The 25,580-nt window shown below is 40.6% G+C and overlaps 2 protein-coding genes across 2 annotated transcripts in view; one reads left to right on the forward strand and one right to left on the reverse strand.

The window, feature by feature from the left end:
* Positions 1-8,251: 8,251 nt before the first annotated feature.
* klhl14 (kelch-like family member 14) lies at positions 8,252-18,208 on the forward strand. Its single transcript, XM_010783410.1, has 6 exons — positions 8,252-9,148; positions 10,981-11,102; positions 15,218-15,307; positions 16,081-16,159; positions 16,542-16,732; positions 18,021-18,208. The coding sequence occupies exons 1-6, from the start codon at positions 8,271-8,273 to the stop codon at positions 18,206-18,208; spliced, it is 1,548 nt and encodes a 515-aa protein (XP_010781712.1). The 5' UTR covers positions 8,252-8,270.
* A 1,530-nt stretch (positions 18,209-19,738) lies between these two features.
* LOC104955991 (voltage-dependent R-type calcium channel subunit alpha-1E-like) overlaps positions 19,739-25,580 on the reverse strand; it is a 31,170-nt gene continuing 25,328 nt past the window's right edge. The window contains exons 20-28 of the mRNA XM_010783411.1: positions 24,628-25,374; positions 23,886-24,130; positions 23,457-23,655; positions 23,209-23,338; positions 21,411-21,470; positions 21,169-21,275; positions 20,650-20,661; positions 20,018-20,114; positions 19,739-19,903 (exon numbers count right to left, since the gene is read on the reverse strand). Coding sequence (XP_010781713.1) covers positions 19,739-19,903; positions 20,018-20,114; positions 20,650-20,661; positions 21,169-21,275; positions 21,411-21,470; positions 23,209-23,338; positions 23,457-23,655; positions 23,886-24,130; positions 24,628-25,374 — 1,762 coding nt within the window. The remainder of the gene's footprint in view (positions 19,904-20,017; positions 20,115-20,649; positions 20,662-21,168; positions 21,276-21,410; positions 21,471-23,208; positions 23,339-23,456; positions 23,656-23,885; positions 24,131-24,627; positions 25,375-25,580) is intronic.

Raw genomic sequence — 25,580 nt, forward strand, 5'->3', positions numbered from 1 at the left:
TGGGTTTGCCCTCTCGTTCTGTCTGAGTATGGTTGATAGAGATGCTGTTGTTGTGTTGATATGCTCGATGCCTCTCCTACTCGTGGGGACAGAAGGGGGCAGTGTGAACACAACAACCTTAGAAAGACATCATTGACTGCAACGCGGTCCAGACTAGTGTCTTAACATTGCCATTGCATTTAATCTTAAGTAGGAGGTTATTATTATTCATTCAACTAAAACATTAGAAATACATTTCTATACAAGTGTTGATTATTTTATACATGTAGTCTCTTTTATGGGCAAAGTTGTATTACATGTTTATTCTGTTTGAATTGAAACATACTATATCATATATATATCAGCCTGTTTAATGGCATTAATGCAGAATCTCATATTGACTGCTCGCATGGTGCCACTATATCTCCAAAAGCACCTTGAAGAGAAAAATGTTCAGTCTGTCTAATTCTTCTTACAGACTATGCGATATATCTCAAATGAAGGTCCCCCCCACCACATTTATGTCTTCTCTTTGCATCTAATCAATCCCCTGAATGAATGAAAGTGAGCCACAACTGGATGTCATCAAATGTATCTGCAGGCGTGGCTCAAAGTGCTGCTCCTCTAAAAAGGGTGGATTGGGGAAATAATGACAGGACTACTTGACAGCCTTTTATGTTATAAGCTTTTTGCCCAGTATGATGATATACAGCACTAGCCTCGCTGTGTTGTTGTGTTCTGTGATACATCTAAGCTGGTTTAGAAGAGTTGTCGTATAAAGGCAGATTCTGCAAGAGACATGTTGGGTAAATCTGATTTACAGGCAGCACGATTCTCAATTTCAGCCTGGCGCCACCATGCAGACGATGGGCCCGTTTCGTTTGGATTCACTCCAGCGATTACTTCTGATCGCTGACGTGAAGCCAAGTGAATCAGAGCAACATCCTGTCTCCTCAAGCTAACCAAAATGTGGTTTTGAGATATTTCTGAAATCAGGAAAAAGATGGAGGTGTCCACTCAAGCCATCCTGTCTTTGTTCATGAGGAAGTGCAAAGTTGAGCCATGGACCCGATGAAGTCAAGAAAAGAATGTGAGTGAGAGAGGTGCTACTCTGTCTAAAATATCAATGAGGGAGATGCTGCCAAGTTTTGGAGCCCACAAGAGGAAATAGGTCTTCTGTTAACAAAGAGTAGACCAGGCAGCCAGGCACTGTTTCCCATAATAGCTCTTAATATCTTTCATCTTATGAAGAGCATTTTGTTTTGACAAAATAATTGAAAACATCATCTTCTATTTATTCCCATCGGTATTTCTACAGTCCATTATTAGTACAGTATTAGGCAGTGTGTTCCTTTTAAAGTTTTAGTAACTACAGCATCTGTCATTCAGTCATACTGTAGTGCCTAACAATACACTGGAACAGTGTGTTTGCCCAGGTGAGTCTTTAATGTGGAACTCCGACGAAAACATGCCAAGCAAATTCATCAGTTTAACAATACATGTTCCTTGTGTTGCCACACTCATTTGATTTCAAAGATATTTATCTTAACAGGATAATAATTTGTGAAAGTCTCTGACATTTGTGGCTAGCTAGCATGATAATAAATCCATGGCTTGGAACATTTTTTAGTTAATTAGAGTCAATCAATCCAAACTTTGCTCACTTACCGGTGTGAAACCGGAGTATAATGAGCAGAAATCAGCATGGTGATTGGAAAACACAAATTACAGCTGTTAAAGAGAAACTCATCCACTTTTCTTCTGTTGATGCCAATGCCTGCTGCGAGGATTTAAAATTAGCATGGCATTCCTTTAATGGATGTTAGGAGAATGTGCTCCTCTATAATTAAAAAAAAAACCTGTTAATATCCTCGTAGGCTAAAATAAAAGGGGTTCTTATTATTACATGACGACTCTCTAATAGGACATGTTTAGTTTAGTTTATTTGTTTATAGTGTCGTGGACAGTCTAATAGGACATGTGGATCAGTTGATTAAAACAATTGTCTGTATTTATTTAATATTGTCATAAGAGTTTATTTTGCCATATATACATCTAACATACCCAACACTGCTTGCAAAGACAATATGCGGTTTCTATGATATGTTGGTGATGTTATACTGTTAATATGTATTATGAGCAAATGAAGTAACGCTACATAATGGTGTGTGTCCACAGCAGCGAGGTGGTCAGCAGTAATGCTTCAGTAAAATCACAAAATAATGAACTTCCCTGATATATATATATATATATATAAGGGACAGTCTTTGCTTTTAAAGGCTCTGTATATCTCTACGGTCAGGGCTACATTCACATTATTCTTGACATATTCCATGCACCTTACATTCATGGTGTAATGATGTGAGTAATAACCTGGCGATGTTAACAGCACCCTACAATAGGATCTTTATCTGATCTAGGCTCACAGACAGCAGTATGATATGACCCAGCTGCCGGTCGCCACGACGTATGTGACCTCAGCGCTGGATGTAATTTCCTCTCAAGGGCTCTTGGAAAGGGAGAGCTTATGTTGTAGAGTAGAGCTCATGTCGTCGGGGCTGGTAACAGCAGCTTGCCATTGTATTAATTATTGTCAGAGAATCCAAGGGGTGTAGATAATACAGAATGCACTGGTTGGTCCCATTTGTTTCACTTGTCAGTGGAGTGAATAATTGGGAGTGCTGACCATATTAGACACAGAGAATTTCTAAACATACAACTCCAACAGTCACAACTAAAAGTATGGCTTGGAAATGAAAAAGCTTAATGTCTGAGCATTTTTAAATCAGTATGGAATAATTTGCTGGCTTGCTGTTGCCAAAGGAATTCACTGAAGTTTGTCTTTGACAACAACAATCCAGCCAGACATTCAGTTTAGAATAATATGCTTAATTAAAGAAACATTTTTTACGATTGTACATGTTATTTATTAAAGAGAGATTTGACTTCAGCATTATATTTCAACTTTAAAGCTTGCCGCTTCTCAGGTAAGTACCAGATATTTGTGCACCCCAACTTCTTTCTTTAAAGGCTTGAGAACATTGATACCGTTTCAGTAGAATGGGGGTTGCTAATACAATGGGGCTCATCTTGCAATTCTCCCAAGGAATAACTATCAGTCCTGCTACAGCGGCTTCAGCGTCCCTAGGTGACCGCGCCACTGAGCCCGTGCTCGCTCCATCGCACCCCACTCCACGCCTGCTGCCACCCTGAAGGTAGATGCATCACGCTGGGGATACTGTGCAACAGCAGCCCCCTCTACCACCAGCCCCTAAAACCTCCTCCACAACACAGTGGCCTCCCGCTGCCCCCCCCACACACATTTCTGGGTCGCCACTACAGCCCTGGTCCCAGCAGCCCAGACTCTCCCTCAGGTGAGTCTCCTCCACCCTGAACTGCACAACTGGTATCCGTTTGTCATTTGAGAAATGCCACACAAACACATACTGTACACACAAACACACTCCTGTGCTCACTCTGAAGGGGACACCGCCTGTTCCTTTCTGCTCACCTCCCGGCTGCCGGCTGACTCTGTGAGCCGTGTCTGTGGTGGCTACGCCATGTGTGGGGATCTAGGGGTTTAAAACAGCAGGCCTCCCATGCTCCCTGAATGGCAAAAATAAGTGCTTCCAATTTATTACACTGCGGACGCTTTATGAATCATCTCCTACTAACTTTGATCTGAGATGACAAGTACACGCTAATCAGTCCCAGTATACAAAAAAAGTAAAACATTTCAATCAACTAAACATTGATCTGTTCACTTTTCCAAATTGATCACAATGAACTAAGGCTCATGATGGAAATGCTACACTTTAACTGACCGGTTCGCTTTCACCTCACCTCTATAGATTAAACTAATGCTTCAGGTGAAACCATTTGTTCCTTTTGTGTCGAAGCTGCTCTCAGTAGATGACAAACAGGTACAACCCTGACCCAGACAGTTTAAGTTTCATGTTACTGGAACTCTGAAACAGGAACTCCTATTTAAAACCCTTCACATTTTGTTTAGTAATTGTTTCCACATCTAAAGCATTCATATCAAATGAATATAAAACAGCTTTAAGATCATATACTGTGAGTTAAAGGGAGATGTATGTGGAATTAAAGGAACCCTGCTTGTGTTTAGAAATATATATGTATTCAGGCTGGGTGTCTTTTAATTTGAATGTACATATACAAAGCTTTATAATTCAGTATTTGTACCAGCAGTTTTCATTAATTAAGTCTCACCAGTCTTTCTAAAAAAGGCTGGCTGCAGCATTTTCTATTTACCTCCTTTAATGTTTTTTTTTTTTTTATCAGGAATCATCCTTTTGATAACACATAAATTACAACTTTCACTTTATAGGATGCCATACCACACCACACTTAGTTAACAAAATATTTTACAAACAAGATGATATCACCCTCTCCATGATATTAATATGATATGTTCTCTGATCTGTAAACAGCTGGTTATCTTGCTTTTCCACGATAAGAGAAAGTGCTGAGGATTTACGCTTGGTGAGCACATTTGGGCTGAATCTTTCACACGTCACAAATTGCAGATGGGAAGCAGTGATCTTGAACAGCCGATCACATTTCCGTGACCATCTGACACCTTCCATTTAGGAAAATAATACTTTCTATCTTAGCATACCCCTCTGCAGCAGCCAGCAAAAGGAATTATGCCTGGTAGACTTTGCTATTCACAACTTTGAAGCTTCTTCTTTTCTTTTCATTGCACTGATTAGATGAGATGATCACTCTTTAATCATATATTCAAGGCTATAAGAACATCTACAGTTTGTATTGTTTTTATAATACATTTATGTTTTCAAACATTCAGAAATCGTACCGTAATGTATTACACAGGAATTTGTGTAGTAGTTAAGCATAAAATAAGGTGCTTATGAGTGAATTACAGTGTCCAAATGTCCTTTAACTGTTGCTATTCACTCTAATGTATACCCCTCTTGTATTTCTATAATGGGAAGAACAAAAACATGTTCAGGTTTCTTTACCCATAGAGGTAGATATGGTATCTGAGTAATATGACAGATAAATATGAGTCGGGTTAACTGGTACAGAGAGTTGTAAATCACTGTGGTGTGATTCTTTGTCTCAAAGGGTTTAATTAGTCTAGAAATTCTTCTCTTATCTGATGACCCCCCCCCCCCTCCTCTCTCTGCACACTGCAACAACTTAAAACCATACACGCCCTGCAATCTGAAGACCAGGGGCCTCAGGAGACTGAGTTGCTACAAAGAGCTGAAAGAGTTGGAAATGGTCATTTTATTGCGTTAGAATCGCCCGCTCGAGACTTGGGTAATGTAGTAACTGAGTGCTATGGTAAAGATAACAGTATGTGACTCCGAAGTGAAATACAGTGAAGTAATGCACTGCAGCTACTCTGAAAAGGAGGCAAAAGCCATCATAGTCGTAAACAACAACACAAACTGCCTTCTACAAACCACTAATTAATAAAAGAGAATTCTATGTTTCCTTCAGTGAGGATTATCATTTCAGATGCATTGCACAATCTAATCAGTCATCTCACAGAGTTCATGTAGAATAAATGTTCTCAGTACCTCTACAAGTGAGGGATATGCAGGCTGCCTGCTTGTCAAATACTCAAACATCAAACAATATTCTATAATAAATGCTACCTATATGTGGCCTGTTATAGCTTGACGGTAGCTTGGTGTTGCTCTATTTCATAGTACATGAACAAACCCATTTATCCCTATCTGTCATTTCATAACTTGTGAGGTATCTGTCACTTCTGGTCCCACGGGAGTCCTGTATGTAAGTTTCTTTACTTTAATTGAGCTCTTTATTTAACTGACAGTTTATTCTGTCCTAATAAGTCCTTTCAAACTGTTTTTCATCGGATTGTGACCACATTTTGTTTGTTTATTTTGAACCTGCAACCCACTAATGATTAGGATTTCCTCATTATTCATGTATGGGGTCATAGGATTGACACACTCTTAAGTAAGATTCTAGCTCCCCCACACACACACACACACACACACACACACACACACACACACACACACACACACACACACACACACACACACACACACACACACACACACACACATCATCTGAACACTAAAGAGAGAACTATGAATTAAGGTTGACTAAGTATTATGACAGTAACTACATTTATAAAACGGGACTGAAAGTTATTTTTTGTGCTATGAATTGCATGAATTGTTATGACAGTCACGCAAGACAACAAGTTATTTGAATTATTTCCATGTACTTGTTTTGATAGATAAAGGTTGGTCTTGTAGCTGAAAGTGTTAGTAGGCATATGGAATATAGATATTCAACACACTACTGTGCACTGATGGATGTTGTATTAGGTTTCAACCCTTTGTGTTATCAGGCCTGCAGCTCGACCCCAGGTTGTGAAACAGAGCACTGATCAGACAAGATAATATATATGTAAGAAAAACACTGTATGTTTTGTTAGGGTTTTATAACTTTACAGCACTTGTTGTGTTTCACAGTGTGTGTGGGGCATGGTGCCTTTGTCACATATATAAAAAAGGGGGATGCTTTAATGCCACATTATAAACAATGTGTGCACATTATAGTGCATCATGTATTTATGATGCAGATTCAAAACTTGAGTTTGTGTAGAACACCTTCTTTATTTGAAGGACTAGCAGGAGCAGAATGAGATGAGGGGTTATTTTGGCGATGGAGATTAAGGCAGGGGCTTTTTGTCATTTGTGCGAGACAAGCCATTCATCCATCCAGTTCACAGCCAAAAAAAGGCTGGTCCCAGAAATTAGCAGTTTCAGCTCAGCAGCAAAGTCGTCGGGCTGTGAAGGCAGAGAGAAATTGACTAATTAGCAATGCGCACTAAAACTTGACGGTTCTCTCTATAACAGCGAGGGAAAGACTCGGTTTTTCTCCCCCTTTCTCTTTTCTTTCTTCCATAGATGTTTGAAATCGCAGTCATTTACGCTCGACAGTTTTTACAATAGCCTTGAGCCATAATTTTGCGAGTCTCTCCAGCATCCATACCCCTGCATGGTCTCTCTCCACCGGCCATGCACGACCGTTTCTCTCCCCAACCGTGGATTTCCTATTACTCTCGTTACGACTCACTGAGCCCCAGGCCCAAGGATAATGATGTGTTGTTTCTTGGTAGCATAATTTGTCACACGTATATTTCTTCTTCTTCTTCTCTTGCAGAAAGCACAGCTCCCTCTCACACACTCACACACTTCTTGTTAATTCAGAAGAACAAATGATCAACGTCAACAAATAACCTGAAATAGTGACTTTATGAGTTGGAATCAATGGTTATTTTGAGACACCACCGACCATAGACTTTAAAGGAAAGGACATTTCTTTAAAAGGAGAACAAAGGAAATATCCAAGTGAGGAATATTGGGAACCTGAAGCTTACTTTCTTTTTTGTCAAGAGCTGAAGTCAGGTAAGTTTGGCTGCTTCTCAGGCGAGCTGCTCACATCATTTAGTTGTGACAGGCGCTTTTAGTGAATCTGGCTACAACGTTACAGCACGCTTGTGTTAAGTTTACACACATTACGCATGTAGTAATTGCTTTTTATACTGTCTAGAAAACAACCGATATGTATATTACGTTTAACTTTGCCGAAAACTGTATTTCAGTGAATATTTTTTCGCTACTCACGTCCGCTTTACTCATGTAGGCTAAACGCGAAACGCACCCGTAGTGTTGCTGACGGTTCGGAGACAAACTAATTGCTTTTGTATGACTCCTTGAAAATCTGTGCGAACTGTAATGTCCTCATTGTGGGGTTGTGCAGCAAGATAGGAGAAGGGATAAGTGTTAGCTGAATGCTGCATGTTATCCGTCCACCGTGTCTCTTTTTCCTTATCCTACAACTTCAGCCGCGTTACCGAGGGGGAAGCGCCGCAGCATCTCCGTATCTTCGGTTTGTTTTGACAGCGCCCTTCAGACACCAGCCCCGTTTTTAAATCATCTTGAGTTAAGAATGAAAAAGAGTGGGACGCTGTGGGAACTACTGCGTTTTTGTTTGTTGCTTTACGACCAGAGCTCAAAGTTGAAAGCCGTATTGATGTAGATTCTCGCCGGCTGGCATGGCATGATATCTCTTCCCCGCTGGATGCACGGGAGATCTGTGCTATAACTTACTCGGGAAACGGCTTTCTGTTGTAATAGCTGACTGATATCATCTATAGGCTGCTGTGTGTTGTGCTAAAAAAATACATGACCTGAGGTAAATGGCTTGCATGGTTTATTTGTTGCCTAGGTGGCGTTCACAGTCAGGAAGTCATGTCCAGATCGGGTGATAGAACATCCACCTTTGACCCAACACACAGTGACACCCTGCTGCACGGGCTCAACCTCTTATGGAGAAAACAGCTTTTCTGTGATGTGACTCTCACGGCCCAGGGACAGCAGTTTCACTGCCACAAAGCTGTGCTGGCATCCTGCTCCCAGTATTTCAGATCCCTCTTCTCTTCCCACAATATCATCAACAATGAGGGGAGCAAAGTGGACCAAGGCAGCAGTGGGACCCCTTCATCCTCTCCTGACGACAAGAGGGTGACCCCCAGTGCCAGGCCCATCAATAACCTGGTACTCCAGGGCTGCTCCTCCATTGGACTACGATTAGTGCTGGAGTACCTGTACACTGCCAACGTGACTCTTTCCCTGGACACGGTGGAAGAGGTGCTGTCAGTCAGCAAGATCCTCAATATCCCCCAGATTACCAAGCTCTGTGTGCAGTTCCTCAACGACCAGATCTCTGTGCAGAACTACAAGCAGATCTGCAAGATTGCCGCACTCCATGGACTGGATGAGACCAAGAAATTGGCCAACAAGTACCTGGTGGAGGATGTTCTGCTGCTGAACTTTGAGGAGATGTGCGCCATGCTAGACGCTCTGCCACCCCCTGTGGAGTCAGAGCTGGCTCTTTTCCAGATGTCAGTCCTCTGGCTGGAGCATGACCGGGAGACTCGCATGCACTATGCGCCGGACCTTATGAAGAGGCTGCGCTTCGCCCTCATACCTGCTCCAGAGCTGGTGGAGAGGGTGCAGTCTGTTGACTTTATGAGGACTGACCCTGTGTGCCAAAAGCTTCTCCTGGATGCCATGAACTACCACCTGATGCCCTTCAGACAGCACTGCAGGCAGACCACGTCAAGCAGGTGAGGATGACAAAGATAGAAAAGAAAACGCAGACACAAACACAAAGCAATGAGCTCTTTGAAAGTAGATGGAAGGTGATGAAATGACTCCCACTTGTTAAATGTGAACACAGTGCCGTCTGGTCTGCAGCCTGAAGTCTGGACCATGTAGGTGGTCAGTCTGAGATGTGAGGTCTGAGGCCAGAGTGATGATGAATGTGTGGCTATTCTTGTAAAAGACTGCTGGTTGATTGACTCTATACTACACTGTATGCATATCTACAAGGTTACCTTACGATTCAGTGAAGAAAAAACAGCTCTTTATTTCCTCACACATCTGTGTAATTGCTTTCTAATCAGTGTAGACAAGATGCCGAAAACTAGATAAAGGTTATGCATTTGAAGTGTAGCAACTCTCATGAATACGATTTGAAATGCTATAATTTAATTGTTACCAGGATTACATGGTAATTACGTAACAATCATGGAATCATGGAAGACTACCACAGCTATCAAGGATACATTAAACAACAATGAAAAATACAGTCAGAGGGAATTCATTATATTAGAGTATGTATTATTTGAGGATTGATAAAATCAGGGACACTTTGCAATTCGCCTTATTCTCAGGTTAGATAAACATTTCTCGCTCACATTATTGTCCATGTTTCTCCTGATCAGCACTTTGAGGAGCTGTAAGTAGGCAGGCGGTGTCAGTAAGATGATTGATTGATGGTGCTGTTGTCAGGTTTTGTTTACAGAACTGTACAGCCAAAGCTAAAAAAGTTGTGAGGCCAATTTCTTCTTTACTGCATACCTATACATATTAAGAGAGCAAATAATCAGCAAAAAAATAATGTTGCACAAAGAATGTCAAAATACAATAATTTCACATGTATCTATTTATACTTTAGCCCAATAACATATATTTTCCCACATATGGACCTGAATGAGCAAAGAATCGGCAATCCTCATAATTAGTTTCACATGCCACTGTTTCTCTCCTCTCAATTAATCACCATTATCTATGTCCAGGGGCTCATTTGCATATGAATAACCCCAAAACACTTCCGAGTCGGCCAGTAGCAGAGAGAATGTACCGAGACGACGGTTATTTTCCCAAGCATAAAAAAGTAAAATATGAAAAAGGTGAACCTGAGTCAGTTGCTCTTAATCTTTTTACTGCATATTGTGATTAATTGATAGCTTTGTGTTCATATCCATTAGGAGCCAGATAACGGTCATTAATGTACAGTAAAGTGTGCTGCTTTTGCGTTATGTATCATATACAAACAACAGGGAATATCTCACCACTGGTTCAATGATGTCACATGAATCACTGCAGCCAATGAAATGGAGACATTGTATAGCCAGGTTTATGTACTCAATTGTGCTTGTAGCCTCCAGCATGGCACCCTGCAGGATCGTCCTCGCTTCACAGCTAATTGAAAAGATATCTTTAGAGTACAATAACCATTCAATAACACATCAAAATGATAAGTACGCTGTTGAGCAATTTTTTGTTAATTATAATAACATGGCCACATATGGCCTGATGTGTAGCTTCAAGTCCAGTGTCTCTACCCAGACAAGGAACAGGTATTAATAGAATGCATACATTTATATTTTAATTAATTTGTTGATGATCTCATTCTTACATGGAGCATATTCAGAGGGATAGATTAAAACACGCTGGGCAACTGCTGCTAATACTATCAATCTTATTATGTAAATTAAGAAATGAAAGGTTTCCAGGTTCACCTTGAGCTTATTTTGGCCTTCTGGAGGTTTGATCCCAAGGCTTGATACCTGTTTTGTTCTGTTTCCTAACACCCACACTCTTGACTTTACAGAATCCGTTCCAATAAGAGGATGCTGTTACTGGTGGGTGGTTTGCCTCCTGGACCTGATCGTCTCCCCAGCAATTTGGTCCAGTTCTATGACGACGAAAAAAAGACATGGAAGATCCTCACAAGTGAGTAGCAAAAGGCTCTGCTGCCTTCTTTCTTTTTTTTTCACCCGAGGCATCTTGTGTTAGTGGCTTTTATGATGAGAAAAAGTTGTTCCTATGGATGACTTTAACACAGGTTAATTTCCATGGAAAATGAGGGGAAGGAGTTCCCTAAATCCTTTAGGTAATAATGTATCCCTATCACTTTTAATATACGTTTTTAATCAGAGCGTGACTTCACTGTGGAGAGCTTCATGCCCGGTTTCCCTTTTTTTTTGTGAAATATGGTGGCAGGATGCATGATGAGATTTACTTGCATCTAATAATCTAATGTAGCAGAGAGAGAGAGAGAACAATATTGAATGACATCTTTCCTCTAAATCTTAACAATACACTCAAATTGATCAATACGTGAGATTAAATTACCCTATACTTAAACGCAGCCTGTTGACCTGAAATCCCTATTTATATAGGTTTAAATAAGGTGAGTTCAAATCCAAAAGCAAATATATAACGTTTATTAATGAATTATAAAAGACATCTCCTATAACCTTTAGAAATGAATACCAGGGGTACAGTTTGTGATATTGATTTCATGATATCATATTGAATGCAAGTTCTCATAATATCACCAAAGAATGTATTCTATTTAAAAAAAAAAATACCATCTCTAGAGAACGTATGTGACGACTTCCTGCAACACTCACCTCTGTAGAGTGTACTATGCACTTTATTCTCCCTGTCTTCCCTGACCTTTTATGGCTCACCACTATATTGTTGTCATATTGCAAAGGTCAAACACGAGCTAATGGGAAACCATATTTGTCCTTTGCATCATCATTGCCGGATATATTGAGTTTTTGTCCGTTTGTTTTGGTTGTAGCCATATCTAGTCGTGTCTCTTCATTCGTACACATTAGCCATAGGTCTGTTTTCTGTCAGCTCGGTGCTGTGCGGTTTATATCCTCACATTATGGCACGCATTTTCAATGAATCTGGTTTATTGCTTCTGTCTTGTCTTGAATTCAAAGAACAATCTTGGCTATGGTTTCTTCCTCTGCTCTTATTATAAAATATTCTGGCAGTAATATGCTATTTTAATCTATATTTGGCCACATCTGTCTGGGTGCATTTTTGCTAAAAGGAGCCGTGCATACACAAAAACAGCCTGCAGCTCTCTGGTGTTTATATTGTCATTTTCTCATTTAACTCACACTCCTGGGTATAGACTGCACCAAGCAAAAGGTCAGTAGGGATTTCCATCACTCTAAACTAAAAAGTTAACACTCAAATGGTCCGTGGCCAAGTGGAAGGACAAAACTGCAAAATCATCCCCTTAACACATCAGTGAGCATCTTATGTAGCCTCCACACAATGGATGTGGAATAGAAGATTATTAACATTCAATCATAACTTTCAATGAGGCGAAACCTGAGAGGGACAGCCCTTGATTAAGACATTCATCAACACAATTTAGGGAAGAATCTGATCCCTCTCTAGTGTGTGTCATATATATCTCCTGCTCGCTGATTCCAGTGTAAAGTTTGCCATCTAGTGTACCCACAGCAGCGTGGACGAACACAAGACAAAGGCAGGCACAGGCTCACACACAATGCTGGACTATTCTCTTCTTCTTCTTCCTCTTCTTTTAAAACCAACCTGATATTAAAACCCCCCCCACTTGCAAATGGACCTCATCTACGCAGCATGGGCTAGAACAAAGGAATTGAGCTCAGTGGGATGCAATTGTAATGGTGTTAAAGGCACGTCAGAGCTGGAGCAGCAGTGGTGCATTAGCTGTGGAGTCACTCAACCAACCCCGACTGTGCCTCTATGCAGAGGTTTCTGACTCCCTCTAGTGAGCCCTGCAGCTCACTGTAGAATGGAGTGATGGCATCCATCTCACAGAGGACGTGCTCATCCTGTCCTCCTATGGCTGTTCACACCTGGGGGGGGGGGAATGTAAGGGCAGAGGGGACCTATAGTTAGATTATTTCATACTTTTTCTCAGGTGATCAGTACAATAATACACATTGTAGGAGGAAAAATAACAGATATGTTCTATTCTTTTCACTGTACAAGACTTGAGTAGAGGTCTAAATGATGATGTCCTATCCCGCTGTTCACCTCTGTGTGTGTGTGTGTGTGTGTGTGTGTGTGTGTGTGTGTGTGTGTCTCTTCTTCGCGGTTGTGTGTGTGTGTGGTGTGTTGTTGTGGTGTGTGTGTGTGTGTGTGTGTGTGTGTGTGTGTGTGTGTGTGTGTGTGTGTGTGTGTGTGTGTGTGTGTGTGTGTGTGTGTGGCACCTGTAGAGGCAAATATTCCCGCAGCACGCCTCATACTGCAGCCTGTGACATACTGTAAAGCAATAATCTTCTTTTCACACGGGTACAAGATGATTTTTAGTACGAGTACAAGTCGCTAGACATCAAATAAAAAGCCGCCCATCCGTGTCCTATATACTGCTGACTGAATGATAATGTAAATAGCATGTAAGGGAATTTGGCAGTCATATGGCACTCGTCTTTGAGGTGCACTGGAGGCAGGCAACCTAATCCCCTCGTTTCAAGATAAAGCTGTGTTTAGTGTATGTAGTATTAGTTCCTATCTGAGACCCCCCCGCCCACAGAGGACCGGCACATGTCAGCCAGCCAGAGTGAGATTGCAGGGAGAGGCCAATTGGAAAGAAATGAGATTCAAGGCTGTCTAATTTTGCAGCAACTGTGATCCATCAGGCGGTGGGGAGGTGACAGTGGAAATGACTGATGGAGACAGACAGGTGGGCTTTAACATTTCACTGATTTGTGCTCAAAAAGCACCGGGCCTGAGATTTATTGAGTGAACACGATCATGTTCATTATGACTGTCACCTAAGACCATTTCTCTACATCTCAATGGGGTCACTTCAGTAAAAAGAAGATGGAGGAGAGAAGGGAAGTACAAAACATACACAAGGGAAAATCCTCAGAGAGGGGTCCTGTTGCAGCGGTGGGCTTGTAGCCGCTAACTTATATAAGTATGATACATTCAAGATCATATTTGGTAGACATACTCAATATATAACGAGACAAATAGCTGCTGTGGGATATTTAATGTAAGATGAAGAAAAAGGGAAAACTATTGCACTGTGATATTCAGTCCTAGTACATGTAGTATTTACTGGAGGGTGACAACAGACGTTTATTGGCCTTATCAGATATTAAGGTAGATACGAAGTAGGTAGGTAGATGGTAGGTGAGTAAGTAGGTAGATATTATCGGAAAAAACAGTAGACTGTTTGCCCTGCCTCGTACTTTCATTAGTTCCAGTTTAATAGTCAACTGGCTTGATTCCCCACAAGAAATTACTTCCTGTAGATGGATGAATGGAAGCAGGCGAAAAGCAATGAGAAGGGGAAATACATCCTATAACATCGACTCAAACTGAGGATTGTGAAATAGACTGGGCTGTGTCCCTTGGACTGTTGTCCATATAAATATAGTGTTTGCATAAGGAACACATTTTTTATATTTATATTTTATAGTTTTAAGATGGATAATCTAATCTTAAGAACTACGGTAATTGTATTGTGTACAGACCTACAGTATATTGGGGCCTGGTGCATTTGAGACACAGGCGTTTTTGAGTTAATTTGTTTAAGAGTAGGATTCATTGTTAAAATAATCTTTATACATTTAATTGATGGCAGGTGAAGGTTAAATAAGAACTTCTTCTAAACCACACATTAAACAGTGGCCTAATACAATTCTGAGGGAAAAGAGTAGTTCTTTTTTTTTGTTGGTTGAGATCGTTTTTTTTATAAGCTCTTTAACCACCACTTATTGTGTTTGAGGGATAACCCTGTAATAGTCCAATAGTATAAAGCTGTGGAATTCAAAGGTTGAATTTGAAGTACTTATTTAATTTAAATTAATAATTGATTTATCGCGTATGTTTATCTGACTTTATTTCAGCACCAGTGCTCCGATAAGTGTGGCCTTAACAGCCTGGTTTACAAGCTGCTTTTCATTTTGGGGAATTATTCTTACTTGAAGATACAATGTCATCTTTATTTATGTACATTTATGAGAGATCATATAAATACTGCCTTGTATTCACATGTTCTAATGATTTATACCTTTTGATTTCTGTGTCTCCTTTAGTAATGCCTTACAACAGCGCCCATCACTGCGTGGTGGAGGTGGAGAACTTCATCCTGCTGCTGGGCGGAGAGGACCAGTGGAACCCCAACGGTACGCTCACACCACGGACTGAACGTCATGCTTTCCAGTGATTTCACTCAAGACATTTGTCAGTGTTTACTTCATTAAGAGAGCACTCTGAGCCAGAGTTCATGCAAGTTCAATCTCATCAGAGTTGATGTAACGTTTCCACACTCATCCTAGAGCCAGTTCAGCTCTGAGTGGACAAACAACACTCCACTCAACACTTGTCAATAATTGGCATCGAAAAATTACTGTTATTAACAGTTACATATATTTGCAATGTGTAAGTGTTAAAAGTACTTTTTGTGAAGGGGTGGTACAGTAACACATTACCATATTTAAAAAGAAAAGACTGTAAATGACCGACAAATCTGATACTGTCCTTTTGTTTTTGGTTTCAAAACAACCCCAAACAACATTCAATTTATTTGTGTTTATGTATCTCTGTTCATTAAGCTCTGCGAGGGAAAACCAACACAATATCAACACACATCATCACAAATAATTAAAGATGTTTTAAAAAACATTTCACTTACAACAATTACAGGACTTCAGTCATCACTTGTTGGCGGTGAAAAGCAGCACCTGCTAACACTGAAAATGACTGTGTGTGGGTGGTGACTTTCAGATAATGTGTTTATATTAGATGGAGACTTGCTATGTCACACTTGTGCATTTCATTGGTGCTGTGTAAAACAAAGAATTTGGGAAAAAGTAAACCAATTAGAACTGAGCTCACCCCAATAAGTCATTTTGTAATAATCTGTGTCACTGATCTTGATTTCTGTCTGTCTTTACAGGAAAGCACAGCACTCACTTTGTCAGCCGCTATGATCCCAGATTCAACAGTTGGATACAGTTACCTCCGATGCAGGAGAGGTAAGTTTGGTTGAATACAGAAATGTTATTTATAGTATAGTTGCTATAATCCAATACAGGTACAGTAAATGTGATGATGTATTATTTGACTTCACACGTTAAGACATTTTTAGATTAGATTTTTTAACAATTTCCACAAAAACATTATACATTTTTTCTATTTCTCATATAGAATTTATAAAGTCATACTACCTGAAATATTTTTTGAAAAAGTCATAATTCTTGGGTAAAGATAAGTCCTCTTAGCCGGTAAGCATGCTACTAGCCCAGTCTCGATAAGTTTAATATGTAAGATGATTTCGACTCCATGATAAAACTGTGGACAGTAAAACTTGTTGTTGCTGGTGTAGTGATGATGTCTGGTTGACACTTTCTTCCTCAGGAGAGCCAGTTTCTTTGCCTGCCGCATGGAGAAACACCTGTACGTGGTTGGTGGTAGGAACGAAAGCGGCTACCTCTCCAGCGTTGAGTCCTACAACCTGGAGACCAACGAGTGGACCTACCTGTCGCCTCTGCCGCAGCCGCTGGCCGCCCATGCAGGGGCCGTGCACAACGGCAAGATCTACATATCAGGTCAGGAGAGACACTCTTATTATCCTGTCTTCTTTTGACAAGAAAAAAACCTCTACCTCTGCAAATAATCTATTAGCCCTCTGCTCTTTATAATAAGCAGATTGGCACAACAGGCCACATGGTTCATTTTTGAGCTAATCAAAGAGGCTTTTTAAACATAATTACACTTGCATACAGTTTATCCGTGGGTCTTTCTGATGAATTCACTGAACAAGAAGGAGTCCAGATTTGCAGAACAGTAGAGTAAAAGTATCAATTTGCATTAAAGGGGAATACTCAAGTAAAGTAAAAATACCTAATTTACAGTACTTGAGTATATGTAGTTTAACTTTTTAGTAATACAAATCAGACAACAATTCATTTACAGTTGAGATGTACAGTAAATACGGTACTTTTACACGATCACATTTGTTTAAAACATATAGTTCTAAGATTAGGTTGTATTCTGTTTATAAAATATAATGCATTGTCGTTGATCAAATTACCCAAGATTATATTAAGTAGCTAAATAATCCTTCCCCATGACCCTGTGCAACATAAATGTGCTACTTACACAGCATTAGCATTTTTAATGAACTTAATACATGATAATCTAACATTAAGAGGTGTAATTTTGCTCCATAATGAGCAGTAAATTCTGCTTTTTGATTCATAATCAGGCAAAGAACTTGAATGTTGAAGGTGCCATGAAATGCAGCAACACAAATGTTTTAAAGCCAGCTCGATATACATTCAATACAACACGTATACTTCGTCTGGGATCTATAAGGATATATTATGTTTAAGTGACATTTAAATCCATCAAGTACTCATCACACCAACGCACATTGTCATAAACCAAAATCCTCCTCTTCCAAACGCTGACTATCACTGAATCATCAGAGCATTTTATGACTATTGTTCTGTATTCTGCACCAAGCCAGTTATTGCAATATGAAACTAAAAGAAGGGAACAAAAGCACCAACCTTGAGCGTTTGAATAGGGCCGGTTGGTGAAGGCGCCATTAGCTGTGACGCACTACCATCTACAGTATTACCAACAAAAAACAACAATAACTAACTAGCATCATCTCGGTAAGCACATGTGCCTGGATACCATTTTTATGTTAAAGACAATTTTTCAATATATTTCAATCAAGCATCTAATCAATGCATCGTTATGATCAGATTATCTTTGCGTGTGTCGGGTTAAACCTACAGAGTGTTTCACAAAGGCCGCTAAGTGTCTTCCCTCAGTATAAACTTGAACACAGTAATAAATAGATATTTTTATGTGTATCTGTTGCAGGAGGAGTGCACAATGGAGAGTATGTGTCCTGGCTCTACTGTTATGACCCTATAATGGACGTGTGGGCGAGGAAACAGGATATGAACACAAAGCGTGCCATTCATGCCCTGGCAGTAATGAATGACCGCCTATATGCTATTGGTGGAAACCATTTGAAAGGTAAGCACTCGTGCGCTTCAGGAAATTAACAAAAAAAGAGGTCAAGATTTTCCAATGTATTTTATTTTTAAAAAGAGAAAAAGTGAAAGAGATGCTGCTATTATGAGCAGGCGGCTGACCTTTTAATACACTTCAGCATTCAAGGTGCAAAATGAATACACCTAACAAACAACTGAATTCAAGTTACTGTTTGTATTGTGCATTTGTAATTTACCAGCAAAATTGAATGCTGAATGTGAATTATGCACAGCTCGGTCTTGTATCTTTCTTTCTTTCTAAGCTTTTATATCTAATTTGGGCAAAATGGGTATTTACAGGGTGTACAGAATGCAAGATTGTATTGGCTATACACCACTACAGCTTCAAATTAAGCTCAATAAATCCTTGCATTAGGAAGCCTAAACTCTCTCACAAAAATAATTGTCTTCTCTTTTCTCACGCCTTTGCTTAGTTACTAAATGTACAGTGGGGCAAAAAAGTATTTAGTCAGCCACCAATTGTGCAAGTTCTCCCACTTAAAAAGATGAGAGAGGCCTGTAATTTTCATCCTAGGTATACCTCAACTATGAGAGACAAAATGAGAAAAACAAATCCAGAAAATCACATTGTCTGATGTTTAAAGAATGTATTTGCAAATTATGGTGGAAAATAAGTATTTGGTCACCTACAAACAAACAAGATTTCTGGCTCTCACAGACCTGTAACTTCTTCTTTAAGAGCCTCCTCTGTCATCCACTTGTTAACTGTATTAATGGCACCTGTTTGAACTCGTTATCAGTATAAAAGACACCTGTCCACAACCTCAAACAGTCACACTCCAAACTCCACTATGGCCAAGACCAAAGAGCTGTCAAAGGACACCAGAAACTAAATTGTAGACCTGCACCAGGCTGGGAAGACTGAATCTGCAATAGGCTATTGCAGATTCAGTCTTCCCAGCCTGGTGCAGGTCTACAATTTAGTTTCTGGTGTCCTTTGACAGCTCTTTGGTCTTGGCCATAGTGGAGTTTGGAGNTCTCAGCATGCCCAGACTTGTAGTGATTTTCACCTCTTTTAATACTTTTCGCCTCATTCTGAAAGAAAGAAGTGAAATGTGCAAACGTGACGGCCGTCTTGGTGTAGTGCGAGACGGGAGATGTAGTTCATTGAGCGGTTTCACACAAAGAAAAGTGTTATTTCACAGTTTTACGACACATTTTCATTTTTTTGACTTGCAAAATTATCTTTTAAGTTGTAATTCGTGGCAGAATTCAAACGGGATCAAAAGATAATCTTTCTCTCGCCATTGACTTCAATACATAATTTTTCCGAAATAAGGTCCCATGGAGGTCCACCGGAAAGGGAGGGACTTTGCCTCTCTATAAAGTGCAATATAGTGCAGTATATATTCTATTTCCAGCTGCAACATTAAAGTGTTAATGCATGATGTTAATAATTATGCACTTTCACAGCAAAAGTTTGAACAGGACGTTTATTTATATAATTTCAACTTTGTGGTATCATTTATTTTGGTTAAAAGGTTTGCTTCCTTCTACCACCAATAGTTTGGATACGTGCACTTACTGGCATTCCTTCTCTGAATTCATGGAGCTGTCGTTGCAGTAGAAGAACTTCCCCTTGAAGAGCTGCACGGCGATCACGGCGAAGATGAACATGAAAAGCTGATACACGATGAGGATGTTGAAGACGTTCTTCAGAGATGTGACCACACAGTCGAAAACAGCCTGTGGAGAAGAAAGAAAAAGAGGAATGGCAAAGCAATATCAATCTTTCAGAGATCTGTCAAATAACACCAAGAATAAAATACTAGAGATTTCCTGCAGATGTTAACATCGCACCTTGAGTTTAGGAAGCCTCTTGATGGTTTTAAGAGGTCGCAGAACTCTCAACACTCTGAGAGACTTGATTGTCTTGATGTCTCTGCCTTTGTTGTTTCTGTGGACAGTGAAATACAGCACTCAGGAACAAAGCTGTGAACTCAAAGTCATGCACATGGACATATGGCTCAGACACAATCAAAAACGGTGAAAAATAAAAACATAGTCAAAGAAAAAGGTGCATATCAAAAAAAACAATGAAACACACAACCGTGACTGTGTTTGTACGGAGACCAGCAGGTGGCAGGGGGGGACGTTTTGATCACTTTGCAATTTGTATATTTAATTGATTACAGAAGAAAAAAAGGTCCTGACTTGAGGGTCCCATTTGTTAAGGCAGATGTTATTTGCACCCGGGTGTATATTGCCACACTGTAATTAAGGGACAGAATTACGTAATGATATATTAGCGTGCCCAAATGATCAAAGCTGTTACCTGTTACCTGTCTGGCTCTGCGGTTTGGTGAGATTAAAAAGACATAACAAAAAAACAAAAAAACATACTGAATGCAAAAGGAAAAATCACATAGATAAAAAAAAGAGAGATATACATAAGAAAATGGTGAGAGATGCGAACATTTAGTGCGACTGACCCCATCACATTCCTGGTAGCCCCCAACAGTGATAAAATCCACAGGAACAACAGAGAAAGATTGAGACATAAAGAGAGATTTCACTGTGAGCAAAGCTTGGAGCATCACAGCAATATTCACAACAGAGAAATTAACATACAGTACAATTCTCTGCAGTACAACCAGAGGCACAGAAGGTTATTTGGCACACTCATGCTTGGAACTACGACAAATATAAATATTGAAAAGGCTTTTTAGCTTCACACTCCACCCATGTATAGCGCGAAGATACACAGAAATGTACTTTTTCCTCATGTTGTAGGCTCATGGTGACATTTAAATCTGAGTAACACACTTCACAGGGCCATGCATGCTTCTATATTTGCCGTTTTTAACTGTAGCAACATTTATTTTTGAAGCTACAAAAGGGCATCTTTGGGGGAATGTGGTAAATAACCATACTGTATGTTTAGAAAAGGACACCGCAGTGAGTCAGTCATTAGTCATCGGCAGGCTATATACCGTACTGTTGTGACTCACGTTAAAGCAAAAGCAATCAGAGCTCCCACCACCACGATGAAATCCAGGATGTTCCACATATCTCGGAAATAAGAGCCATCGTGCAGAATGAGACCCTGGTCTATCATCTGAAGGACAAACACCCACAGGGACATGTCAAGTGAAAAGACTGAATACACACAGGGACAGAACATTTGGAGAACGTCATGTTCTTCAGGATTGGTGTAATATAAATGGAGAAAAGAGATGCTTCAGTGGCTGACCTTGATGATCATTTCAAAGGTGAACACTCCAGTGAACACGTAGTCGAAATAACGGAGGACCTGGAAAATGTAGCCAAAAATGTCAATTCAAATAAAAGGTTATTGATTCTGAGGATACATACTCTACATGTATGTACCGCATACGCATTGTCACAGCATGTAAATCAGCACACTTTTTACGTTAACAGCAAATGATACAAACAGATGTTATACTATTTTATTTCTGTTTCCCAAGATCTGTCTTGAGCTGTTACAACAACAACCACATTTTAATTCAGCTTTTTTTGGTCGTGAGCCGCTCCTACTTTTTACTTGTACATTTGATCAGAATAGCGTCCATTTAGATTTTCAGGAGGTGTTGAGTCTGTCTCTGTACTTCTTCAAGAGTAGTACATATTCAAAGTTTGCTGCAGCACATATGGGAATTTAGTCAATCCAGTCGATGGTGTGAAACCTTTTAATATCATTTTAAGTGCCCTTAGTAGATCTTTAGTCTGGCTCTCTGATATTAAAGTTTAGAAATGACTACACTGTGTTTATTTGGTTACTCTTGACACTTCCAGTGACAGGGAGTTGTGAAAAACAAAGTGCCCAGCTATTTCTCAAGTAGAATGTGTGTGAAACCAAGGTGTCACCACACATTGTTGCTGACACAGTGTTAAGTTGAATTGAGATCAAACAGTAAACCTGAAAATTGTCATTTGTGTTTCAGAGTGAGTAATTGTTGTCTTTCTGTCTTTTTCAGTGTTATATGGAAATATTTGCTTCCTGGAGGATAGATGGATTAACACTTGGTCAGTAATTCATTTAATAATAGCGGCAGCGGTCAGTGTATTAACATCAGAATGCTCTGGTGTTAAGTCAATACAAGTCAATAAGTGCTCACAAACTTCTTATTAGTTAAAGAAGTATAAAACCAAATGAAATTAACGAATAGTCATCCACTGCATCCACTGATTTTTTAAGGCGTCTTTCAGCTTTTCAGAAAGTCAGAAAGAATCAGAACATCCAGACGTTTCCCACTTCCTGTGTCAACTGTTGCTTAAATAATAGGGATGCTCGATTATGGCAGAAATCATAATCTCGATTATTTGGGTCAATAATTGTAATTGCGATTATTAAATGCGATTATTCATTGGCTTTGAAAACATGAATTTATTGGAGAAACAAAGTTGAACAGTATGTTTTTAACAGTTGATTAACCTGAACTGTAAGTATAATTCAACCCACTGAAAAACAAAACAAAAATTATTAAAAAAAAAAAGAATAATAATAATAAAAAACACACACACACACACACACACACACACACGAACGCGTCGTTGCTAATCACGCGTTAAAATACGATTAAAATACGATTAATTGAGCAGCCCTATTAAATAACGCATCTCAAAATATTCAAACTTTATTTTATAATTCTCAAATGTAAATGATCATTTTAGCGTTGGATTTAATCTTCGAAAATAAAGAATCAAATGGCTTTCTCCTCCATTTTCCATTTAATATGGTCAGATAATTGCCAGGCTAGTAATGAATATTCAAATTGCCCTGTCTATTACATTTAAATGCTACATTTTGACCTGCATTTGTAGGTTAAAAATTCAAATGCTTTTGTGAGGTTACACGTTCATTTGCCAAACGCTCCCATACCCCGTCCTTCAGTGTAAAAGTACTAAAATGCACTCCTAAAAGAGACTAGTAAAACGTTTTCTTCCTACATGCAATTGATCATCCCACATCTAAATTTAGATCATGAATAAAACAAAAGCTTCTTTAGGATTCTGTCTTCTGATCTCACCTTGTTTCTGTCGGAGTTGGTGCACACAGGGTCCTCAGCAGCCAGTGCTATGCTGCTCGCCACGATCACCAGGAGGATGGTCATCTCGAAGTAGCGCAAAGAGACCATATAGTGACAGATCCTCCTGATTCTGCGTATCAACGAAGGGGGGGGGCGATGTAAGAATGTGGTGCGCACACAAAGAGGAAGCAAACACTACAGCACATCATGTGATATTCAGTGATTTAGTGGATTCTGTAGCATCTTACGGGTTGGAGGCCTTGAAGATGAACATGCTGTCTGGAGCTACAGGTTTGGGAGGAGTCGGAGGTTCCTCCATCTCCTCCTCCTCATCCTCATCATCCTCCTCATCGTCGTCGTCGTCGTCGTCCTCTTCCTCATCATCCTCGGTATCGTTCTCTTTGTCTGTCTGTTCAGAATTGTACGCCTCCAACTCTTTGCTGTTCACTAAAACGCAGACAAAGGTGCAAGAGCAGAGAATAAAGTGCTTGGACAGCTATGATAAAGAAAGAACAATGTGAGTCACCGGCACAATGGATTCATCAAGAAGAAACAATGGCACTCTTCTCAGATGTCAAACACCTACACACGGTGATCCATAGTGATACCGACACTAAATCCCACTTTACGATGCCCAGTAAAGCAGCGTGAGTGCCGTGAGGAGTGATCACAGCTACCTGTCATGGGCCTGAGCTCCAGCAGCGGTTGTGCAGACATTTCGATGGCCACGCTTTCCGCCGGGTCGGATTTGGCACGCTTGATGGAGACATGGCGGCTCTCAGACTCGATGGTCCTCACACTGAACTCTGTGGCCTCTAGGGCGGGCTCCACTGGGAGGGTTTGGTCTGTGTGCTCTCCGTCACCCTGCTCTGACCAGGGACGCTCCAGCAGCTGCTCACACTGGGGAGGGTCAGCAGTTTCTCTGAAATGGGGAAGAACACATAAATATTTTGACTCGGGAATCGTCCCTTTAGAGAGAACCGTGTGTGCTGAATTTCTATCTTTATCTTCTTTACACTTTAACATGCATTTTGATCAAAATGTTAATCCCCCCCTAAGATTTTTAGCTAGCAGCATGTCACTATAGATAGTCATTTCCATATGTCAACCAATTCTTACTGAAATCTCCCCTATATAGTGGGGTGTATTATCCTATTACATTCAAGAACCAAGACAAATGTCATATTATCTATTTCACAATTGTTATAATTTGTCTTAAAACATTTGTTTAAACCACATTACCTTCAGGCTCATCTAAAGCTTGTGCTAAGTACAAATACTCAGTCACACTCCAGTTAAAATAATCTGTACCAGAGAATTACTCTCAACAAGACAATGGATACAAAACACTTGTAAACAAATGCTAAAGTTCATGAGATTGTTAAACCTTTAACAAGAAACACATGAAAACCTCCTTACCCTTGACACTCTTCTCCAACTTCTGCGTATGGGTTGATGATGCATGTTCCCCCATCCTCTTTGACGGACCCTTCCTCTTCCTCTGCTCTCTCTGCCCCCTCTCTTTCGTCCCTCTCCTCCTTCTCGTCCAGGACCCCCTCCTGGCTGTGGGACCGTTTGACCGGCGGCACCTCGTGAGGCGACACGGTGCAGTCCAGACTCTTGGCTTCAGGGCGAGCGTCGCGGTGACGGTGCCTCCTGTGCCGGGCCCCGTCCTCCCCCCCCTGACTGGGTCTGAACTTCCGGGCCATCCTGTGCCGGCCCCCGCCTGCCGCCCGGTGGTTACCTCCTCCTGTTTTCTCCTCGCTCAGGTTAACCAGAGGCTCTGATCCCGGGGGCTCGGGGATGGCGATGGTGACGGACGCCGGGGTGTCTGAGATGGGCGTCCCCACAGACTCGGGCAGTTGACCCGGGGTGGCTTCGGAGGCGGGGAGGGGGACGGCGGGAGTCTCCTCTGTGTCCTCAGTAGGGCCTGCAAGAAGCTCCTCTCTGCTGGCCACCTGGCGACGTTTCCGCAGCTGATTGGCTCTCTGCTCCCACACCGACATGTGGACTTTCCTCCTCCTCTCGCGGCGGCTGACGAAGGCATTGGGGCCCTTGAGGGGCTGTTCTTCTGGGGGCCCCGACCTGTCCTCGGGCTCCTCTGGGAAGTTAGGTCTGCCTCGGTGGATGGCTCGTTTCCTGTATAGGTAGGGTCTTCTCCTCCCACTAAGGACATCAATGTATTTCATATTAGTGTGAGGCAGCAACAGGCAACAATTGAGGAATTGGTGACAAGCAACATCAAGACTTGTGTCCATTTAGCATACCAGTTTGATCAAAGAAAACTCAAACAAATCAAATAAAAGTTGCAAGAAAAGGACAGACCTTTTCTATGGATTTATAATGTTAGTAAATCAGTAACAAAAAAAGAG

This window comes from Notothenia coriiceps, unplaced genomic scaffold (assembly GCF_000735185.1).
Source record: "Notothenia coriiceps isolate Sejong01 unplaced genomic scaffold, NC01 NC01_scaffold00025094, whole genome shotgun sequence".
Taxonomy (NCBI): Eukaryota; Metazoa; Chordata; class Actinopteri; order Perciformes; family Nototheniidae; genus Notothenia; species Notothenia coriiceps.